This window comes from Solanum pennellii, chromosome 10 (assembly GCF_001406875.1).
Source record: "Solanum pennellii chromosome 10, SPENNV200".
Lineage (NCBI taxonomy): Eukaryota > Viridiplantae > Streptophyta > Magnoliopsida > Solanales > Solanaceae > Solanum > Solanum pennellii.
This window is the reverse complement of record NC_028646.1, coordinates 6,933,684-6,958,035: the sequence shown is the minus strand read 5'-3', so window position 1 is coordinate 6,958,035 and position 24,352 is coordinate 6,933,684. Positions and strand designations below refer to the sequence as shown.

General features: G+C 35.2%; 1 protein-coding gene and 1 pseudogene across 1 annotated transcript; one reads left to right on the top strand and one right to left on the bottom strand.

Moving 5' to 3' along the window:
* Positions 1 to 6,871: 6,871 nt before the first annotated feature.
* LOC107032729 lies at positions 6,872 to 19,907 on the top strand (annotated as a pseudogene).
* A 973-nt stretch (positions 19,908 to 20,880) lies between these two features.
* LOC107032727 lies at positions 20,881 to 23,238 on the bottom strand. The gene is made up of 4 exons (XM_015234299.1): positions 22,866 to 23,238; positions 22,014 to 22,105; positions 21,290 to 21,823; positions 20,881 to 21,183 (listed from the first exon to the last, which is right to left on the bottom strand). Exons 1-4 carry the CDS (start codon positions 23,236 to 23,238, stop codon positions 20,881 to 20,883), a joined length of 1,302 nt encoding a protein of 433 aa, XP_015089785.1.
* Positions 23,239 to 24,352: the final 1,114 nt, after the last annotated feature.

Here is a 24,352-nt window from a genome sequence, read left to right as displayed (position 1 = left end):
TCCCATGTTTGTCCACCATTGTCATAAATATTTTGATATAGTATCTACGATCATGAACTCTGAAATTCCTTCGCTTCTAGGCCTTTTTGAACCTTGTCCTTTGGTCGATGGTGCCATATGTACCTTTAAATAGAATCCAATAAAGGTTTTTATGACAAACTCTAACAGAGTGAAGAAATAAAAGCAAAAAAAGGAGTTTTTTTTATAAAAAAATAAAATAAAACACCAATTTTTACAAATACCAAACCCGAGAAGTGATGCCTACGTATCTCTTTTTAGTGAGAATTAGGTTTGCATAGTTCATAAAAGAAAAACTTGTCTTGGGAAGACTAGCCCTTTTATTTTGACCTTTTTTAAAAAAATAAATAAAAAATTAAACTCAAAAAGCTATTTTGAAGATGGTCAACAATGTCAAGACCTTCTGAACCATCTATTTTTACATAGCATATAAAATGAATACTTTGGTCTAGCACGGATACATATCTCAAATTTTGCTAGCTCAAATGCACATGATGAAAGAAAAAAACAGCATACCAAAGACATTTTATCTAGGTTTAACATTTATGAAGGTGTCTAGCCTAGCTTTACTCGAGCGGACAACTCGAGTCGGGGAGGGTCAGAGTACCGGTAACAGAGCTATTCCGGCTTAACTGGTGGTCCAACCCCGTCTAACATGTGTGAGAACCTAGAATTAGGAGCGTAACCGCACACTGACTCATCCTAGACAGAATTCCTGTGGAGCGTAACCGCACACACCGTATATAACAAAATTACAGAGACTCAGAGGGTGTGCAAGAGAAAATACTTTATATACAATATAATATCAAAACAATGAATTGCTGAAATAACACAATTAGCATCCAAACATAAAATTTATCCAAATAAACAAAATAGCAAAAAAAAAAAGTTAATGTACAAAGCTCGTATTCTAAAACAAGTGGTCCTCAGTGGAGTCGCCAGATTTGTCACACCTCTTTTTTTTTTACAATTGTTGTGGATATGACGGGTTTTAAAAACAATATATTTTGATTTTTTTGTAGAGTCGCCACTTGGAATTGAGTTTTTTAGGTGTTCCAAGTCACCAGATAATTCTTAGTTAAAAAAAAACTTTTTTTTGGTCTACGAAAAACAGAGATTGGGTAAGAAATTCTATTGACCGGAGGAAAGGTATGAAGCACCCCGCTAGTCCCGTGGTTCTAGCACGGCCGCTTTATTGACTTATATTTTGCTAAAATAATTTATTTATTTATTTTGGATAGAAGGAAAAAATTGTATTAATTACTAATTTTTTTTTAAAAATTGATTGGCCTAAGAGCGTAACCGCACACAAAACCCTTCTTTTTAGAAAGTAATACACACCAAGGATCGTAACCGAACACATGATTGTATTTGAAGTTTTATTTTATTTTTTAAAGAAAAAAACACAATAATTAATTACTCAATTTTTTTTTAAAAAATAAGAATAAAAGAAAATGGTGCAACATATACACCAAGAAATGATTAATATTTATTTATTTATTATTATTTAAAAATTTCTATCATTTATATTTATTGTTTTACTAAAAGAAAAAAACAAAAATAGACAATTAAGTTTTACTACTAGACAATGACAACAAAAGAAGAAAAACAAAAAAAAAACTTTTACAAAATTACAATTAAACACTCTTTTAAACTAATGATATACTACTTTTAATTTCTTTTTTTTTTGTTATATTGAAAAAAATTTAAGAAATAACCAATTTGGTAAAAAAATTTTTTTATATAAAATATGTTTGCTCTAGTTTTTGTTGTTTTTGATGTTGAAACGGTTTTTCTTTATCCATGGACTACCTTGACTTCTTTGATAGAAGATTGCAAAATAGCAAATTTTCTAATTGTTAGATTATTAAGTCAAATTAGTCAAATTTGTATTTTTACTTTAATAGTCAATTTAAATATTTATTTAAGAGAATTTTATGTTTATTTTTATTTTTATTTTTGGAAAAAGAAAAACACCATATTTACATTTTTTTTGCAGAAATAACCAGATTTACATTTTTCTTTTGTTGCAAAAATGACCAGATTAAACCCTTTTGCAAAAATGACTAGTTTTACATTTTTTTTATTTTTTTCTTAAGTTCGTTTTTCAAAAAGAAAGTTTCCAAAACCTAAAAAATTGCGATAGTTATATTTTTTTAATTTTTTTTTACTTACTAAAGCTAACATTTAATATGATTAAAAATATATATGCAAATGATAATAAACACAATCATATGAGAAACACTATAAAATAAACTAATAAAAATATACAAACTAAGTAACATAAGGATAAACATAATCACACGAGAATCATAATAAACTTAGCAAAAAAAAAATTAATAATTTTTTAAAAAAAAACATAAAAAGAACATAAACATTAATTCAAGATTACATTGAAATGTAAAATGAAATACCTAGAGTTGATGACAAACAAATAATAGAAGCAAATTCAATTGAATTCCCAAGACAACCAAAGAGAAATATCTTTTTTTATTTTTTTAAGAAGAAGAAATTTTTTAAAGTTTTTTTCTTCTTCTTGCAATTTTCTTTCTATCTTTTTTTTCTTTTTTTTTTAAATGGAAAAAAGAAGGGGGTTTAAATAGGTGTTCAACATTAAACCTCCAACTTTTCTTGAAAACTTAAGAGCCAATGCATGCATTGGACTCTTTGTTTTCCCAAGGTGCCACCCAAGATGGCCAATATTTTTTTTAAAATTTTTTTTTAAAGAAAAATCAGATTACATTCATTTGCCCTTTTAGATGACTCATTTACTTTATTCATTAATTGAATATAGTTATATGGGTCTTCAAAAAATAATAGGCCCAAATGTCATCTAGATGACCCATTTCTTTTATTCATTGTTTAAATAATAGTTAATGGGTCATCTGAAAATAAAAGGTCCAAATGTCATGTAGATGACCCATTTCTTTTATTCATTGTTTGAATAATGGGAAATTTAGCTAACTAGTCAAAAAAAACCAACTTATTTAGTGATAATATCCATACTTTAATAATATTAGTAAACATGTCAAAAATGTCATTATTTTAAAAATAAATAATTATTATTATATTATTTATATTTTCTCTCATTATTTACACCCTTTTTTTCTCTCTCATAAATTAAATATTTTCCTATATTTATGTAATTGGATATATATTAATGATATTTTAAATTTTCTCTCTCTTTTATTAAGATTATTATCAATTTCTATCTATATATTTGTTACTAATCAATTCTACAACTTCCAAGATTTATTTTCACTTTTCTTAATAAAAGATTTTCACTCTCTCTCTAACCTTTTTCAAAATTAATTCTTCATAGATTTTCGAATTTTCCTATTATCTTTGTTAATATTCACGTTCTCTCTCTAACCTTCTTCAATAGGCAATTCCACAACTTCCAAGATTTATTTTCACTTTTCTTAATAAAAGATTTTACTCTCTCTCTAACCTTTTTCAAAATTAATTCTTTATAGATTCCCGAATTTTCCTATTATCTTTGTTAATATTCAACATCTTCCCCGATTTTCGTTTGGATTTCACGTTTTCTCTCTAACCTTCTTCAATAGGCACACCTTCTTCAAAATCAATTTCTTCACATATCCTCAACTTTCCAGATTTAGGAGATTCACATTAATTTGGGTATTATGTTCTTCATATTCCTTATTGATTTACTTACTAATTTTAGTATTTTTTTTAATTTTTTTTGTTTTGTTGTTGTTCTTAAATCATTTTTTAGGGTTTCATAATACAAAATTCTCTCTTCAATGGACGCCTTCAAGAGAGTTACTAGAGGTATTGTACAAAAAAATCAATGTTCTTCCGAGTTCTCATCGTTTAATTTTTTTTTCACTCAAGAAATAAACAACAATGTAGGTTCAGCTTCTAAGTCTAAGGAGGATATACGAGGGGGGGGGGGATGCCTGAACCTGTCGAGGTGCAAAATCCCACACAAATTCATAACCATGAAGTTGAAGAAGACCAATTTTTTGGAGAAGAGGTATTTTTTTTTGCATGTGCTGTGTATTGCATGTTTAGTTTAATTTTTTAGTAATTTTTAAGATTCACAAAAATACATGTTACAATGAGTTTGGAAGTGTGTATGGAATGTTTAGTCTGTTATAGTTTCTATGTATTTTTGTATTGGGAAATTTTTTAAATGTCATATATTTATTGTATTTTGTGTTCTGTTCTTTTTTTTTTGTGTGTGTTAGTTGTCAATGTAATACATTTTATGAGCTTGATTGTGTATTTACTATTATCATATACATTTGTAAGTGTATATGGAATTTTCATCTTGTTATAATTATTATTTTTTTAATTTTTTAATAGTTCTAATGTTTTTTGTATTCACTGTTATAGTTAGCATGTATTTTTGTATTTAAAATGTTTATTGTATTTTGTGTTCTGTTTCTTTTTTTGTCAACGTAATAAATTTTATAAGTTTGATTGTGTATTTACTATTATCGAATATATTTGTAAGTGTATATGGAATTTTTATTATGTTGTAGTTATTATTTATTTTTGTGTTTTATAGTTTTAGTGTTTTTTGTATTCATATATTTGAAAGTGTATATTGAATTTTGTTGATGTTTTAGTCAAGTATGTATTTTTGTATTTTATAGTTTTATTGTATTTTTGTATCCATAGATTTGGAATTGTGTGTTGTATTCGTATTATGTCAGTATATATCCATAAATTCATTTTGTATTTAATATGTTTATTGTATTTTGTGTTCTGCTTTTTTTTTTTGGTCAATGTAACGCATTTTATACGTTTGATTGTGTATTTACTATTATCGAATAGATTTGTAAGTGTATATGAAATTTTTATTATGTTGTAGATATTATTTATTTTTGTGTTTTATAGTTTTAATATTTTTTGTATTCATATATTAGGAAGTGTATGAATTTTGTTGATGTTTTAGTCAAGTATGTATTTTTGTATTTCATAGTTTTATTGTATTTTTGTATCCATAGATTTGGAATTGTATATTGTATTCTGTATTATGTCAGTATATATCCATAAATTCATTTTGTATTCTGTTTTTTTTTTGTGTTAGTTATGTCAATGTACCACATATTAGTAACCATATGTTTTTTTTGGTATGTTATTGTAACTGTGTTGATTTTTTATTTATTATTATGTTTTTTTGTTCTATTATTTTAGTATTATTTCATTTTTTTTGAATTCAATATGCCAGGGGACTTCTTATGCTTGCAAAAAGCTACCAAAAATGCACCCCACATTCACTGTATAGTAAATCATGACATTAAATCCAAGTTGACTGACAAGCTTACACCGGAGCAGTATAAACTTTTTTGTGAGAGTACGTGTTTTGGTCAGTATATGAAAATCAAAAAATGTGTTGGGCAAGGTCAAATTCACAGGTATGTCACTAGAAGTAGAAGCTAGTAGTAATCAGTCTCTTGTAATCAAAGTAAATGGAGCTATTTTAAAGTTCACAATTAGGACGTTTGCGCTCATTACTGGATTAAACTGTGTTGGTGTTGTAGAGGATTTCAAGTTTAACACAGAAGAACCTAACCGACTTATTGTTCAGTACTTTGGTGGTACTGAGATCATACGTAGATCTGATTTGTTCGATAGGTTCAATGGTAAAGTTTGGGTTGACAATGATGATGATGCGATTAAGTTTGCAATATTATATTTCATTCATATGTTTGTGTATTCTGGCGAGAAGAGATCATTGCGAATTCCTAGAATTCACTTTGATTTGGTTGAAAGTGGTCGGTATATGCATTATCCTTGGTGCAGAAAAGCATTTGAGTGGTTGCTACAGAGTATCAACAAGGTTTTCTTACTGATGGTCAATATTATAGAATATGTGGTATGCATGTTATCCTTCAAAAATGGATATACGAGTGCATTGGTAAGCGTAAGACGAATTTTGCACGGAAAAATCAGTGATCGTATCCCCCGTATTCTAAATTGGCAAACAGTAGGAGGAAAACCCCGATTCAAAATGTTGATGAAAGATACATTCAATGATGGTAATAGAGAGGTATTGTATATAATTCAAGAAATTGTACCCTCGTAATTGTATTAATTCGATGTATATCTTTTATTATGTTAATTATTCTTTTTACTATCGTTTTCAGATTAAATGGAAGAATGTTGTCCCTTCTCTAATGGAAATTGTTGTTCTACAATTGCCTCCTGAAGGTGTTGAAAAATCAACTGAAGGTGTTCAAACAAAATTACATCGTGATATTGATGAACAAGCACTTTCTGGATAGAATTAAGATGATGATTTGTCAACCCACCTCCACCTTCAATGAAGGTTACAGATAAAAGAAAAAAGGGGCAATCAGTATCACCTGCTAAAAGGATACTAAAAAAGGACTCAAATATCGCAGATCAAATGGAACGGAATGAACAGATTGATCCAGTAGCAAAACGGAATGTGAAAAAGCTGCGATTCAAAAAGTTGTGCGGAAGAAACAAAAATTGTATTCTAGGAAGACAACCACTCATACTTATGTGCCAACAAAGGATTCTCAAATACCATCTGTAGGTGTGTATCATGAACAATTTATGAGGAAAGAACTCTCTGAGTTACGAAAGGAGATATATAGTGTTTATACTTATGTTTTTTCAATATATTTATTCAAATTATTGCAATCTGTAAATTTTACACATATTGTAACTATTTCAGGTCAGAGAAAAGTTCAAAGACATTCGAAAGTTGATAAATGATAATTTTAATATCATTATGTCTACTTTGAAGGTGAAACAATATGCTCAATTGTTATGTTTAAAATTATTTTTATTCTTTTTATTTTTTTGAATTCTCTGTTGTAATTTAATATTTTCAGGACAAAAAAAATTAATGACATTGCTGGTCAAGGATAACAACCTTTTACAAGTCCAATTTTATCAGAAAATCAAAATCAGGTAGACACAACTCATTTTGAAAATAATAGTTTATTCTATTTGTATTCTGTATGCTGTAATATATATATGTCTAATATAATTTTTTTTTAATATTTGTAAGTACCTTATTTCATTATCCATAGTGATTAAATATATGTTGATTACTTTTATATCCAATATATTTTCAGAACAACACAAACAATCACAATGCTGCTCAAGGACGACAACATTTTACAAGTCCAGTTGTATCAGAAAATCAAAATCAGGTAGAGATAACTCATTTTGAAAATAAAGATTATTATTTTTGTATTTTGTTTTTCTTACTACGTTTATGTTTAATATTAATTTGTATTTTATATGTCGTTAATACTGTATTTCATTATAACTATTTTTTATCTATATGTTGACTACTTTTGTATCAAATATCTACATGGATTGAATGAACTTCTTGATGATGAGAAAACGGAGTGTGATGAAAGCTCAAATGATGGCAGCAAGGAAGTTCTCCAAGTATGTTCATTATAAATTTTGTATTTTTATATGGTTTACCGATATTTTTTTTTATTCAATCTCCTTTTTTCAAGGATCATTCAATTTTTAAAAATTCAAATCTGGGAGACATACCCGATATTGTTGGGGATGCTGATAAACAAGTATGTTGGTTAACTCTACATATTTATATAGTGCCGTTGGGAATATTTTGATTATTTTTTATAATTCACATTTTTATATATTTAAAGGTTGATTGTGAAAATTCCCCTGTGCGTAATCTGATCACTGTAGATGCTGGTTTTAGTTCGTCTAAATCAATAATCCCAACTGTATGTTTTCTACTTATCTAAACTAATTAGTTTTGTTGTTATTAGTATAATTTGCATTTGAATAATGTTATTTTTTTGTTAACTACAGATACGTCAACCATCATTTGTATTTGACAAACCCAAAAAAATAAGGCCGCTTGTTTTTGAAAGACAACATGATTTTACAGATCAAGATGACAATGATGAAGAGGATCAGTTCATATTTTCTACCTCTATTCAGTTCATTGCTCCCATGGAAGGGTCACAACAATCACAGTTTGAGTTGGATGATTCTCTAATGTCAAGTCTCAGTGACATAAAAAGTATTTGTGTTACTGACAATACCATTAATGCAGAACAGAGCATTATCATGCATATTCTGTAACGACCTGTTTAGTCGTTTTGAGCAGCAGATTTTATTTCTGGAAAAACTGGCTGAGACGACGGATCTCACGACGGACCGTCATGGGCACGACGGACCGTCGAGGGGGTCTCGTTCCAAAACACTTGGAATTCTGAAATTTGGGTACTGAAATCGACTCTCTGAACTTCGTAACGGAATAGCAGGACGGACCGTCGTGGGCACGACGGACCGTCACAGACTCTTCAAGGAAATTTAGTCTCTGAAGTCTGTGACGGAAGCAGCAGGACGGACCGTCGCAGGCACGACGGGCCGTCAAAGGCTGCGTAATCCCAGGCTGGGTCGGATTTCTATTAAGTAATTTAAGGGGCGTTTTGGACTATTCTTGCTTTAATTATAAAGTTAGTGGGTTAATGTTAATAAGTCTAATTACTTGGGGGTTAAAAGAGGTAACCTTGAGTTAATTAGTGGGATATTATTGCCATCTTTATACTTAATTATATGCTAATTAGGGTAAAAGAAAGAGGGTTTGAATGAGAAAAATAGAAAGAACAAAGAGAGAGAGAGAGGGTCGAACGAGAAAGAGAGAAACGAACGAAGAGGAAACACAAGCTTTGGGGAATTTGCTTGCTTGATCACGAATCTTCGGTGGAGGTAGGTTATGGTTTATGCTATTCGTAGTAAACTCTTAATAGCGAATGATATGTATTGGGTAGTATTGTAAACCCTTCTATATGCTTAATTGTATGCTTGTATGAATGTGATTGTATAATTGTGATAAAATAAGCATGATGAAGCTATTGAATCCCAAATCTTGAAAAACCCTAATCTACTTTGTTAATGAGATTGATGATGCCTTGGTATAAAAGAAGGCTTGATGAACTAAAGTAATGGGGTTGATGATGCCTTGGTATTAAAGAAGGATTGATGAATTAATAGAATGAGATTAGTGGAGCGGGTGTCACGAACCGACACGTAGTATTAGGGGGACCGGGTGTCACGAACCGACACGTAGAATTAGGGGAGCGGGTGTCACGAACCGACACGTAGAATTAGGGGGACCGGGTGTCACGAACCGACACGTAGAATTAGGGGACCGGGTGTCACGAACCGACACGTAGAATTAGGGGATCGGGTGTCACGAACCGACACGTAGATTTAGGGGACCGGGTGTCACGAACCGACACGTAGAATTAGGGGATCGGGTGTCACGAACCGACACGTAGAATTAGGGGATCGGGTGTCACGAACCGACACGTAGAATTAGGGGATCGGGTGTCACGAACCGACACGTAGAATTAGGGGATCGGGTGTCACGAACCGACACGTAGAATTAGGGGATCGGGTGTCACGAACCGACACGTAGAATTAGGGGATCGGGTGTCACGAACCGACACGTAGAATTAGGGGATCGGGTGTCACGAACCGACACGTAGAATTAGGGGATCGGGTGTCACGAACCGACACGTAGAATTAGGGGATCGGGTGTCACGAACCGACACGTAGAATTAGGGGATCGGAGTGTCACGTACCGACACATAGTAGTAGGGGAGCGGAGTGTCACGTACCGACACAAGAGGAATAAAGATAATGAATCTTGAAAGATGTTAATATACTCAATCTAATGAACCTAATTCCCAAATGGGTATGGTATTGAGGCTTGAGTCCTCATGGGTGAACTTGGCGGTGCTTATTAATGATTATAGAACTTGTTGTTGCTACACGTTGAGTATTGTAGTTGATTTATGATATTATCTGATATATACTGTTTTCTATTTTGAGTTGGCCGATGATATCTACTCAGTACCCGTGTTTTGTACTGACCCCTACTTGTATTTGTTTTCTTTGTTATTTGTGGAGTGCAGCAAACGTACCGTCGTCTTCAACTCAACCGCAACTCTAGCCAGTCTTCATTACACCGGATTTCAGGGTGAGCTAATGCTTCTAGCTTGGACTGGATCTTCTTCCTCATGTCTTGATGCCTTGAAGTTCCGGCATGGACTAGCTTTTGTTTATTTTAGCTTCTTAGAATACTCTTAGTTTAGTAATTTGATCATAGATGTTCTTGTGGTGATGACTTCCAGATTTTGGGGAATAATAGATGTTGAATTTTAGAAGTTATTGAATTGGTTTTTATTAATGAGTTTAAGTCTTCTGCATTACTTTCTGTTGATATTAAATTGAAATGTTAAGGTTTAGATTGGTTGGTTCGCTCACATAGGAGGGTAAGTGTGGGTGCCAGTCGCGGCTCGGTTTTGGGTCGTGACAAACTTGGTATCAGAGCATTAGGTTCGTTGGTCTCATCACACAAGAACGAGTCTAGTAGAGTCTTAAGGAACGGTAGGGGGACGCCTTTACTTTTCTTTGAGAGGCTATAGGACTTTAGGAAAATTCCATTCTTTCTTTCTTTCGTGCTATTACTTGAATCCAATTGGTATCTAGGTGATACAAATTGGTATCTGACCATCTTCACTCTATTTCGCAGATGGCCAGAACTAGAGCAATGACTACGTCAACACCAGCACCGGCGGGACAGGGTGCGTCTGAGCCAGCCACTGGGGCTGTAGCTCGAGGAAGAGCAGCGGCAAGAGGCCGTGGTAGAGGTCGTGGGAGGACGTCCTCTAGGGGAAGAGGACAAGCACCTGCCCCATCTGGTACTAGGGCGGTGACTCCTCCACCAACTGAGGAAGTGGTAATAGAGGGTGAGGAAGGGGAGAATGAACAAGTACAGAATGAGGGATTGCCACCCCAACCTACCCCAGAGATGATCAATCAGGTTCTGGCTTATCTTAGTGGGTTATCTGATCAAGGCCAGACACCTCCAGTGTTTTCTGCACCAGCACCTCAGGTTCCGGAAGTACAACAGGCAACTGCTGCGGCTCCCCGCATGGATGCTCCATTGGAAATAGGCACGTTTCCTCGTTTGACTACAGGGCCTATAATGACAAGCGATCAGCATGAACTTTTCAGTAAGTTCTTGAAATTGAAACCTCCAGTCTTTAAGGGTGCTGAATCTGAGGATGCCTACGACTTTCTGGTTGATTGTCATGAGTTACTACATAAGATGGGTATAGTAGAACGGTTTGGTGTTGAGTTTGTGACTTATCAGTTTCAAGGGAACGCCAAAATGTGGTGGCGGTCACATGTTGAGTGTCAACCAGCAGAGGCACCACCTATGACTTGGGCATCATTCTCTAGCTTGTTTATGGAGAAGTATATCCCCCGAACCTTGAGGGATAGGAGGAGAGATGAGTTCTTGAGCCTAGAGCAAGGCAGGATGACGGTCACTGCGTATGAGGCTAAGTTTCGTGCATTATCTAGGTATGCCACTCAGCTTTGCTTCAGTTCACAAGAGCGGATTCGCCGTTTTGTGAAAGGGTTGAGGTCAGATTTGCGGATTTCAGCCTTACAGGTAGCGGCTACAGCGAAATCCTTCCAGGAAGTGGTAGACTTCGTGATAGAGGTGGAGGGAGTGAAGCCAGATGACTTCACCATGGCATCGACATCTAAAAGGTTTCGTAAGGGAGGTGAGTTTAATGGTTCTTACTCCAGAGGGCAGGGTTCAGGAGGTTATCCAGCCCGACCTATTCAGTCTTCACTGCAGACCGTAGTTGGGGGTCCACCGCAGACCGGTCAACACTTCTCTGAGTCTGGAGGTCATCCCCAGACTTCGTCGTTCTCACAGAGACCTAAGCTTGAGTCCAGAGAGTGTTATGAATGTGGAGAGATCGGACACATTAGGAGGTTTTGTCCAAAACAAGGTTACAGACCCCCAACAGTCAGAGGTAGAGGTGGTCATGGAAGAGGCCGTTATTCTGGAGGGCGTGGTGGCCGAGGTAATGGTGGTCACCAAAACGGCCGGGGTGACGGACAAATTGGAGCTACTACAACACCACATGGTAGGGGCAACGGGCAGACAGGTGATAGGGCCCATTGTTACGCTTTCCCTGGGCGGTCTGAAGCGGAGACATCAGATGCTGTTATCACAGGTAATCTTTTGGTTTGTGATTGCATGGCTTCTGTATTATTTGATCCTGGCTCCACATTTTCATATGTATCTTCCTCATTTGCTACTGGTCTTAATTTACATTGTGAATTGCTTGACATGCCTATTCGTGTTTCTACTCCGGTGGGTGAGTCTGTGATAGTCGAAAAGGTATATAGGTCTTGTCTGGTGACTTTTATGGGTAGCAACACTCGTGTAGACTTGGTTATCTTAGAAATGGTTGATTTCGATGTAATTCTGGGTATGACTTGGCTTTCTCCAAATTTTGCAATCTTAGATTGTAATGCTAAAACTGTAACGTTAGCCAAGCCTGGGACAGATCCGTTAGTGTGGGAGGGTAACTACACTTCCACTCCAGTTCGTATCATCTCCTTTCTTCGTGCTAAGAAAATGGTTAGTAAAGGGTGTTTAGCGTTCTTGGCACACCTCAGGGATGATACTACCCAAGTACCTTCGATTGAGTCGGTTTCGGTAGTTCGTGAGTTTCTGGATGTGTTCCCTGCAGACCTTCCTGGTATGCCACCGGACAGGGATATTGACTTTTGCATTGATTTGGAGCCGGGTACTCGTCCCATTTCCATACCCCCTTATAGAATGGCTCCAGCAGAGTTAAGGGAGTTAAAGGCCCAACTTCAAGAATTGTTAGGGAAAGGCTTTATTAGACCGAGTGCATCCCCTTGGGGTGCTCCTGTTTTGTTTGTGAAGAAGAAAGATGGGAGTCTTCGGATGTGCATAGATTACCGGCAACTAAATAAAGTAACTGTTAAGAACAGGTATCCTCTTCCTCGCATTGATGATTTGTTCGATCAGTTACAAGGTGCTTGTGTCTTCTCTAAGATTGACTTGAGGTCTGGTTATCATCAATTGAAAATACGGGCAGCAGATGTGCCAAAGACTGCTTTTCGAACCAGGTATGGGCATTATGAATTCTTGGTAATGTCCTTTGGACTAACGAATGCCCCTGCTGCTTTCATGAGCTTGATGAACGGGATTTTTAAGCCATATCTGGATCTCTTTGTGATCGTATTTATTGATGATATACTGATATACTCCAAGAGTAAGAAGGAACATGAGGAGCATTTGAGAATTGTGTTGGAAATGTTGAGGGAGAAAAAGCTTTATGCCAAATTCTCCAAGTGTGAGTTTTGGCTAGATTCAGTGTCCTTCTTGGGGCACGTGGTTTCTAAGGATGGAGTGATGGTGGATCCTTCTAAGATCGAAGTAGTGAAGAATTGGGTAAGACCTACTAATGTGTCAGAAATAAGAAGCTTTGTTGGTTTAGCCAGTTACTACCGTCGATTTGTCAAGGGATTCTCTTCTATTGCTTCCCAATTGACGAACTTGACTAAGCAGAATGTTCCATTTGTATGGTCGGATGAATGTGAGGAAAGCTTTCAGAAACTCAAGACCTTGCTGACTACCGCACCTATCCTTACCTTGCCAGTAGAGGGTAAGAACTTCATTGTGTATTGTGATGCATCCTATTCTGGTTTGGGTGCAGTGCTAATGCAAGAGAAGAACGTAATTGCGTATGCTTCGAGGCAACTAAAGGTGCATGAACGTAATTATCCGACCCACGATTTGGAGTTGGCTGCGGTAGTGTTTGCATTAAAGCAATGGAGACACTATCTATATGGGGTTAAGTGTGAAGTCTATACGGATCATCGCAGTCTACAGTATGTCTTTACTCAGAAAGATTTAAATTTGAGACAGAGGAGATGGATGGAACTACTGAAGGATTATGATGTCACCATCTTGTATCACCCAGGAAAGGCTAATGTGGTGGCAGACGCCTTAAGTAGAAAAGCAGGGAGCATGGGTAGTCTAGCTCACTTACAAGCTTCTAGACGCCCATTGGCTAGAGAAGTTCAGACTCTGGCTAATGACCTTATGAGGTTGGAAGTAAATGAGAAGGGAGGATTTTTGGCCAGTGTGGAGGCGAGATCTTCTTTTCTTGACAAGATCAAGGGAAAACAGTTTAATGATGAGAAATTGATCCGAATCCGAGATAAAGTGTTGCGAGGAGAGGCTAAAGAAGCAACAATCGATGAGGAAGGTGTTTTGAGAATCAAGGGAAGGGTATGTGTACCCCGTGTTGATGATTTGATCAACACTATTCTGACAGAGGCTCATAGTTCAAGGTATTCTATACACCCTGGTGCAACCAAGATGTATCGTGACCTAAAGCAACACTTTTGGTGGAGTAGAATGAAGCGCGACATTGTTGATTTTGTTGCCAAATGTCCAAATTGTCAGCAAGTAAAGTATGAACACCAGAGGCCCGGAGGAACACTTCAGAGAATGCCCATTCCCGAATGGAAGTGGGAAAGGATTGCAATGGACTTCGTGGTTGGTCTTCCAAAGACATTGGGTAAGTTTGATTCCATTTGGGTAATTGTGGATAGGTTAACTAAGTCTGCTCACTTCATTCCGGTCAAGGTGACTTACAATGCAGAAAAGTTAGCCAAACTCTATATCTCAGAGATTGTTCGGTTGCATGGAGTTCCACTCTCCATCATATCAGATAGAGGTACGCAGTTTACTTCTAAGTTTTGGAGAACATTGCATGCTGAATTAGGTACTAGGTTGGACCTTAGTACTGCATTCCACCCTCAGACCGATGGACAGTCTGAGCGAACGATTCAAGTGTTGGAGGATATGCTTCGTGCATGTGTGATAGAATTTGGTGGCCATTGGGATAGCTTCTTACCCTTAGCGGAGTTTTCATACAATAATAGCTATCACTCAAGTATTGATATGGCTCCATTCGAAGCATTGTATGGGAGGAGATGTAGGTCTCCCATTGGGTGGTTTGATGCATTTGAGGTTAGACCTTGGGGTACTGACCTTTTGAGGGATTCATTAGAGAAGGTGAAATCTATTCAAGAAAAGCTTTTAGCGGCTCAAAGCAGGCAAAAAGAATATGCAGATCGAAAGGTTAGGGACTTGGAGTTTATGGAGGGTGAGCAAGTCTTGCTGAAGGTTTCGCCCATGAAAGGGGTGATGCGGTTTGGTAAAAGAGGTAAGCTAAGCCCAAGGTATATTGGACCATTTGAAGTACTTAAGCGAGTAGGGGAGGTGGCTTATGAATTAGCCTTGCCTCCAGGGCTGTCAGGAGTGCATCCGGTATTTCATGTGTCTATGTTGAAAAGATACCATGGGGATGGAAACTACATCATTCGTTGGGATTCAGTTCTGCTTGATGAGAATTTGACTTATGAGGAGGAGCCTGTTGCCATTCTAGATAGAGAAATTCGCAAGTTGAGATCAAGGGAGATTGCATCCATCAAAGTTCAATGGAAGAATCGACCAGTTGAAGAGGCCACTTGGGAGAAGGAGGCTGATATGCGAGAAAGATACCCACACCTGTTTACAGATTCAGGTACTCCTTTTCGCCCTTGTTTTTCTTCTTGTGATCGTTCGAGGACGAACGATGGGTAAATTGGTATCTATTGTAACGACCTGTTTAGTCGTTTTAAGCAGCAGATTTTATTTCTGGAAAAACTGTCTGAGTCGACGGAACCCACGACGGACCGTCATGGGCACGACGGACCGTCGAGGGGGTCTCGTTCCAAAACACTTAGAATTCTGAAATTTGGGTACTGAAATCGACTCTCTGAACTTCGTAACGGAATGGCAGGACGGACCGTCACAGGCGTGACGGGCCGTCACAGACTCTTGGTAAAAATCTAGTCTCTGAACTCTGTGACGGAGCAGCAGGACGGACCGTCGCAGGCACGACGGCCCGTCACAGGCTGCGTAAATCCCAGGCTGGGTCGGATTTCTGTTAGTAATTTAAGGGGCGTTTTGGACTATTCCTGCTTTAATTATAAAGTTAGTGGGTTAATGTTAATAAGTCTAATTACTTGGGGGTTAAAAGAGGTAACCTTGAGTTAATTAGTGGGATATTATTGCCATCTTTATACTTAATTATATGCTAATTAGGGTAAAAGAAAGAGGGTTTGAATAAGAAAAAGAAAAAGAACAGAAAGAGAGGGAGAACGAGTAGAGAGAGAGAGAAACGAAGAGGACAACAAGAATTTGGGGAATTTGCTTGCTTGATCACGAATCTTCGGTGGAGGTAGGTTATGGTTTATGCTATTCGTAGTAAACTCTTAATAGCGAATGATATGTATTGGGTAGTATTGTAAACCCTTCTATATGCTTAATTGTGTGTATGCATGATGTGATTTTGTATATAATTGTGATAAAATAAGCATGATGAAGCTATTGAATCCCAAATCTTGAAAAACCCTAATCTACTTTGTTAATGAGATTGATGATGCCTTGGTATAAAAGAAGGCTTGATGAACTAAAGTAATGGGGTTGATGATGCCTTGGTATAAAAGAAGGATTGATGAATTAATAGAATGAGATTAGTGGAGCGGGTGTCACGAACCGACACGTAGTATTAGGGGGACCGGGTGTCACGAACCGACACGTAGAATTAGGGGACCGGGTGTCACGAACCGACACGTAGAATTAGGGGATCGGGTGTCACGAACCGACACGTAGAATTAGGGGATCGGGTGTCACGAACCGACACGTAGAATTAGGGGATCGGGTGTCACGAACCGACACGTAGAATTAGGGGATCGGGTGTCACGAACCGACACGTAGAATTAGGGGATCGGGTGTCACGAACCGACACGTAGAATTAGGGGATCGGGTGTCACGAACCGACACGTAGAATTAGGGGATCGGGTGTCACGAACCGACACGTAGAATTAGGGGATCGGGTGTCACGAACCGACACGTAGAATTAGGGGATCGGGTGTCACGAACCGACACGTAGAATTAGGGGATCGGGTGTCACGAACCGACACGTAGAATTAGGGGATCGGGTGTCACGAACCGACACGTAGAATTAGGGGACCGGGTGTCACGAACCGACACGTAGAATTAGGGGATCGGGTGTCACGAACCGACACGTAGAATTAGGGGACCGGGTGTCACGAACCGACACGTAGAATTAGGGGATCGGGTGTCACGAACCGACACGTAGAATTAGGGGACCGGGTGTCACGAACCGACACGTAGAATTAGGGGATCGGGTGTCACGAACCGACACGTAGAATTAGGGGGACCGGGTGTCACGAACCGACACGTAGAATTAGGGGATCGGGTGTCACGAACCGACACGTAGAATTAGGGGGACCGGGTGTCACGAACCGACACGTAGAATTGGGGGATCGGGTGTCACGAACCGACACGTAGAATTAGGGGATCGGAGTGTCACGTACCGACACATAGTAGTAGGGGAGCGGAGTGTCACGTACCGACACAAGAGGAATAAAGATAAAGAATCTTGAAAGATGTTAATATACTCAATCTAATGAACCTAATTCCCAAAAGAGTATGGTATTGAGGCTTGAGTCCTCATGTGTGAACTTGGCGGTGCTTATTAATGATTATAGAACTTGTTGTTGCTACACGTTGAGTATTGTAGTTGATTTATGATATTATCTGATATATACTGTTTTCTATTTTGAGTTGGCCGATGATATCTACTCAGTACCCGTGTTTTGTACTGACCCCTACTTGTATTTGTTTTCTTTGTTATTTGTGGAGTGCAGCAAACGTACCGTCGTCTTCAACTCAACCGCAACTCTAGCCAGTCTTCATTACACCGGATTTCAGGGTGAGCTAATGCTTCTAGCTTGGACTGGATCTTCTTCCTCATGTCTTGATTCCTTGAAGTTCCGGCATGGACTAGCTTTTGTTTATTTTAGCTTCTTAGAATACTCTTAGTTTAGTAATTTGATCATAGATGTTCTTGTGGTGATGACTTCCAGATTTTGGGGAATAATAGATGTTGAATTTTAGAAGTTATTGAATTGGTTTTTATTAATGAGTTTAAGTCTTCCGCATTACTTTCTGTCGATATTAAATTGAAATGTTAGGGTTTAGATTGGTTGGTTCGCTCACATAGGAGGGTAAGTGTGGGTGCCAGTCGCGGCTCGGTTTTGGGTCGTGACATATTCAAACCACAAACAATGATAACTCAAATATGCAAAAACAGGCTAGCATGGAGAGTCAGAACAAAATAACTCCTGTTCACACACCATTACCTGCGCATAGGATTAGACGTCCAGGCCCTTTCAATACATCCCCATATATGACATCGTCCGGCTCATCTGCAAGTATAAAGACATAACAAATTTTAATGTGTTTTAAATCTGATTTATATATATTTATTCTAATTTTTGTATATGGTATGTTATTTTTTAATTTAATATTTACATCATGTACTTCATCGGTGCAACCAATTATTTTTGAACTGAAATCGTGATATCATGATGCACACGGGTCATGGATTTGCGAAAGGTCTTTTTGCAAAACATGAGAACAAGTAAGTATTTAAGACGCATAATAATATAAAAAAAATTGTATGTTGTATTATGTATTCTCCATTTTTTTAGTATATGATATGTTTTTTTTAGTATTCATGATTATTATTTTGAGGTTATTTTGCATAATCAGTTATTAATCTGAATCATTTTTTTTACTGTATTCTAAACATGTTAGTGTATTTTCAATGAATCAACTTATTGAATGCTAATGTACGTTGTATTATAAATTGATTGAAACAACTCATATATTGTTCGTTAATCTTTTTAAAATTCTGTATTGTAATAACAATCCAGAAATTTATTTGTTGCTATGTATGTTACTCTAAATTCTGGTGCATATTTTCACAAGTACATTCGATACCTATATAATTTCTATGTTTCTATGTAATCAATATGAAATTTAAGCAAATTGTATACCTTTTATTTTTTGTGTATTTGTTTAGACGTCATGATCAGGACCGATACAAGAAGGGTAAAACACGCATTTCAGTCCCATTTGACTTTGATGTAGATATTTTAGACAATAAAAATTTGTTTACAATTTGTACTCAAAAGTACAATTGTTGAATGATTCGGTAAGTAACAACTGTAGTTATTTAGTTATTCTTCGTTGTTTTATTGTTATCTAATGATTATTTATTTTTTATTATTCAGCATATCAATGTTATCTTCTATTATTTGAGAAAGAAAACCAAGTATGATGTTGACAGCAGGTATAAATACACAACTGTGGATTGTGTGTTTACGTTCAAAATTTCATCAATTTGAAAGAAGTATGAAGATTTAGATAGTGATGTCTGCTGATGAAGAGCATTTTATGGGTGATTACATTAGAGGGTATAAAGTTCATGTCGGCATTCCGTTGCATTTAATGGATCACGTATTTATCCCTGTAAATGTAAAGAAAAAATTTCTTTGGGCATTTTGCGGTACTCTCTCTTAATGATAGACGTGTATACGTTTATGATTCTTACAGAGCGGCAGGTCATGATGCAGCAATCAGGAAAGCGGTTACCAAGTTGGATCAACTCATTCCGCTTAAGTTGACTATGTATGATTATTACAAGAACAGAGGTATAGATAGATCTGTTAGTCAAGAAGAGAATGAGTTATTTGAGATAATTTTCATAGACAACATACCTCAACAGACCGATGGCAGCTTGTAAGTTGTATTAATTTTAATTCAGTATTTCATTTTTGTTTGTATTTGAATTTTAATTTTGTATTCTCATGTTTTATTCAGGGATTGTGGTATCTATATGCTTGCTTTTGCCGAGTGGATGTCTTATGGTCAAGGAAATCCAAGTGGTACATTTGACGTAATGTTTTTAAGGTCAAGATATGCTGCACTTTTTTGGAATTATAATAAGCAAAAGCAAGACAACGAAGCCATTAGTGACTCTGAGGCACCCCTTAGGCATGCCATGCCTCTATGTGTTCGTGTTGTGCCTGCTCCAATTGAAATACAGTAGTTGTGCGTTTGTTGAAGATACTTCTTCGTGTTTTAAAACTACTTAATTTATGTTTCATAAACTTTTATTTTGCTTTATATTTTGCATACTTATCATTTTGATTAACTTTTATGTAGCAGATAATTTTGCATACTTATCATTTTGATTAACTTTTGTTTAGCAGTTTATTTTGCATACTTTTCATTTTGATTTTATGTATATATATTATGTTAGTTGATTCCATGTGTTGTATTTTGTATGTTGTATCCATCGTTGTAAAATAGTTGTATTACATTATATACATTGACAGGTTTTTTATTATGTTCTGTATTCATTACGTCACATTACTTGTAGTTGTATTGTTTGTATTAAAATCTAATTTATTTTCAAATGTTGTCACATTAGTTGTATTATATAGTGTCAAATATATTTGTTTATGAACATTAAATCACAATTTCTCAAGTCATATTTTTTAGTGTTCTTGCATATACATATACATATTGAATTCTCAGCTTATTCATATATAGTGTGATAGGCAATAATATGGAGTGAGCTATCAAATGATTTTGTATTTCATTAGAAACAATACTTTTGTGTATTCTATTTTTTTAAAATCAAGGACTTTATTTTATTTTATTTTTGTTTAATTTTTGTTTACTTTATTTTTTATGAACGTTTAAGTTATATATTACAAATACAAAACTTTTATTAGGATACAAGTATATACGCGCAAACGAACATATTTTGATAAAATATTATTCGTTGAACATTATGAAAACATCAAATACAAGGATAAACAATTTGTACAAACACATATAAATTTATTTTTCAAAACAAAATCAAACATATCTAACTATTCAGTTCGAGGTCCATTCCTGCATGATCGCCTATTATGTCCCTTTTGACCACAAGTACTACAAGAATTCTTGTTCTTCTTTCCATATAGCTCACTGTATGTCTTATCACGAAGCTTTTTTGGAGGCCTACCAGGTAGTTATTTGAACTTTGGAGGCTTAAATATTTCATTCTCTACATATGCAGGCATATTCCAATCTTTTCGATCAGGTAATGGATTGATTGGATTAGCATATGTAACAAGTAATGTATTTGGCTTGTAAAGGTCAGAACAATACGGTTCAGAATCAAGAAATTTCTTCTTTAAAACAGCCCAAGCGTGCGAACATGGTATTTCATCCACTTGAAATCTCCTACATGTGCAAGTTTTCTTTTCAAGACAAACAATAAATGTTTCCCCTTCATGACGAACACTGTGCACATAATTACTCGTTGCAACTACCTATTACATAAAGTTAAAAGGAAGTTAAATCATACCAATTATACAATCTTTACTTTTTACTGAATGAGATGCAAAATACAACACTTTTAAGGAAGCATAAACATACCGTCATATGCAGTGAAAGTTCTTCATTTTCAGCGAGCATTGCTTGTGCTTTACCACAACGTGTCGTGAATGTATTAGAAGCAGATGTATGGTTTTTGAAATTCCATCGACCAAACATTTGTCTAATTTCCTCAAGAAAATCATATATAGGTAATTCTCTTGCTTTCACAAGGCATCCATTTATGCATTCAGCTATGTTTGATGTCATCACAGTGCCTCGATCAACTGTTGCATACACTCTTGCCCATTTGTCATAACCAGCCAATTCCAAATAATTCTTCACCTTAATATCAACATGTTCTACTTTTTTCATCAGTTCATTAAATTCAGAATGTTTGTATGCCTTTGCCATTTCATAAAACACTTCTGAAAAACTGTCATGTGACTTTTTATAAAGTGTCTTCACGTTCTTCCAAAGATGAAACATGCAAGCATAATGTGGTATGTTGTATATCCTCGAAACTGCTTTTATAATACTCTCGTTTCTGTCGGATACAACACACATTTTATTCTTTAAACCATGAGCTTCTCTAAACTGTTCAAAAAACCAAGTCCAAGATGAATCATTTTCCGAATCAATAATACCATAAGCTAGGGGCAGTATATTTCCTGAATATATACAATGCAAACATTTGGATACATATCGGCAAATACAACAAATACATTTTTAATGAATATAATACTGTGCGTAATTCTTTATAAAAATATAAATATCTAATAGTTACCTGCTCCATTCTTGCAGACACAAATGTGCCATTATAAGTCCCCCTGAGATGGCTGCCGTCTACTACAACTATTGGCTTACAACTTTCAAAACCTTTTATGAAAGGAAACAAAGCTATAAAGACATATAGAAATTCATTTTCTTCCATCTTCTTCATTCTTATATGCTATCCAGGATAAGTGGTGTCCAATATATATAAATAACTGGGTAATTTACTATATGAATCAGATGGCGTCCCCCTTAATGTATTTATTGCCTTTTCCCTAGCATTCCATGCCACAAAGTAGGATACATCTACGCCAAGTTCGAGTCTAACATCAACTTGTATGTCTTTCGGTGTCAACTTTCTTTTATGATCAACTAGCTTGGGCTTTATTATACCTCCAAAAAGACTGCTTGTTGCTTGTCTCTGACTATACACCATATCTTTTAATGAACATGTATGCTCATCTACAAACTTTCTAATTCTAAACGTTCTCGATTTATTGATGTTGAAAGCCTTTATTATCCATCCACAATTTTCAGATACACAAACAAGTGTATAACTGCTTGAATTATAAAAGAAAATAAACAAAGCAAATTAATACATGATATTATATGGAATAATTACTATAACAACAAAAGATAAAATCTATATAAATACATAATACCTTACTAAACTTGATCTTTCTGTCTTCCACTGAAATCTATTATCAATGGCATATTTCATCATCACAACTTTCAAAGTACGTTTATTCTTATAAACTTGATCCTCAATGACTTCTTTATGATTCATATTGCAGATAATAGAGTTACTTAACTCATTACTGATTAATGGTGCACTAATAACTATTAACTTGGTTATTAGTATTACTTCCTCCATTTATCATACACATGCCAACATCTTCTTCATACTCATTTTTACAATTTATATCACGATCATTCACAGATACAGTTACACAAATGGGGTACTTTGCGAATTCTCGAGCTTCTTTCTTCAATGAGACATATACTCTCATTTCCATATCGTTGTGTATCTCCAAAGGTGCAATGCTACCTTCTATTTTATACTTAAGTTTCAATCTGTTATACCTCAAATCTACCCCAATCTGATTAGCAACTTCATCAACTAAATCTTTATACGATGCATATTCTTTAATCATAATTGCCTCAGTTGTGTAATCAACATAGCAATTATCTTCAGTCCAATGTCCATAATGCTTTATTATAAAACTAATGCTCCCCATATATGCTTTATAGTAAAAAAAATCACATAGTAAAAAACATAGTCAATACTAAATATAAAAATAATGACATTATCATTAATTTGTATCAAGAATACAAAACAGTAAAGTTACAATAGTAATTCAAATAAAAGATTCGAACATTACTTGTCCAAACAATTGATGCATCAAATACGTATTCTGTTGGATATATAGTTTCGTATACAAAAGTTAAAAAAAAAAATTCAAATCAGAATACTATTTATATATATCAGTACAAAAGTTAAAGATAATTGCATTGATTAAAATATATAATAATTCAAAACGCAAATAGATATGAATAATTATTATACAAATAAAATCGCATCAAATCACAATCAAATACCAAACATATAAGGATTAATTAACTAAAACATACCTGAATTTCGACTTTTCGTTTGTTTTTATTTTCCAAAAATCGTTTATCCAGTTTATTTGCCAAAACAATAAACTCGCAATAATTTTTTTTTTGGATGAACATCATTAATAATGGCCAGATATATCATTCAGATTTTGAAAAAATTGTAACTGATGTAGAGAGTTTTAAGCATCTGTTACTTTTTATAATTTTTCTCTCCCCTAAATAGCTCCAGTTTGTTCTATAAATTAGGTATTCTTTTTAATTAAACAAAATAATTAAAATATAATTAAAATACATAATAAGGTAAAATTTTGACATTATCACTAAATATTGAAAGTGTTGACACTATACCCTATTAAATACTAAAATAATGACATTTTAAAAAATTTTCCTTGAATAATAGCTGATGTGCCATCTGAAAAAAATCTAAAATAGGCCCAAATGTTGACCCATTTCATCAAGACCCAAACAAATTGACCCACTAACACAAAATTTAAACATCTAAACAATTTTAAATATAAAACACAACAAAATAATGCAGAAAAAAAAGTAAAAAAATAAAAAATAATAAACATAAAACGAAATAAATAAAAAATAATAATAATACTTCAAGCAACAACATCAACATGATAAACTTAAAGAACGTTAATAACACAAATCGGACATCAAACGACTTATATGGTCAAACGAAAAAAGATAATGATGAATTTGGATAAAGATTGAGAAGGGGGGGGGGGG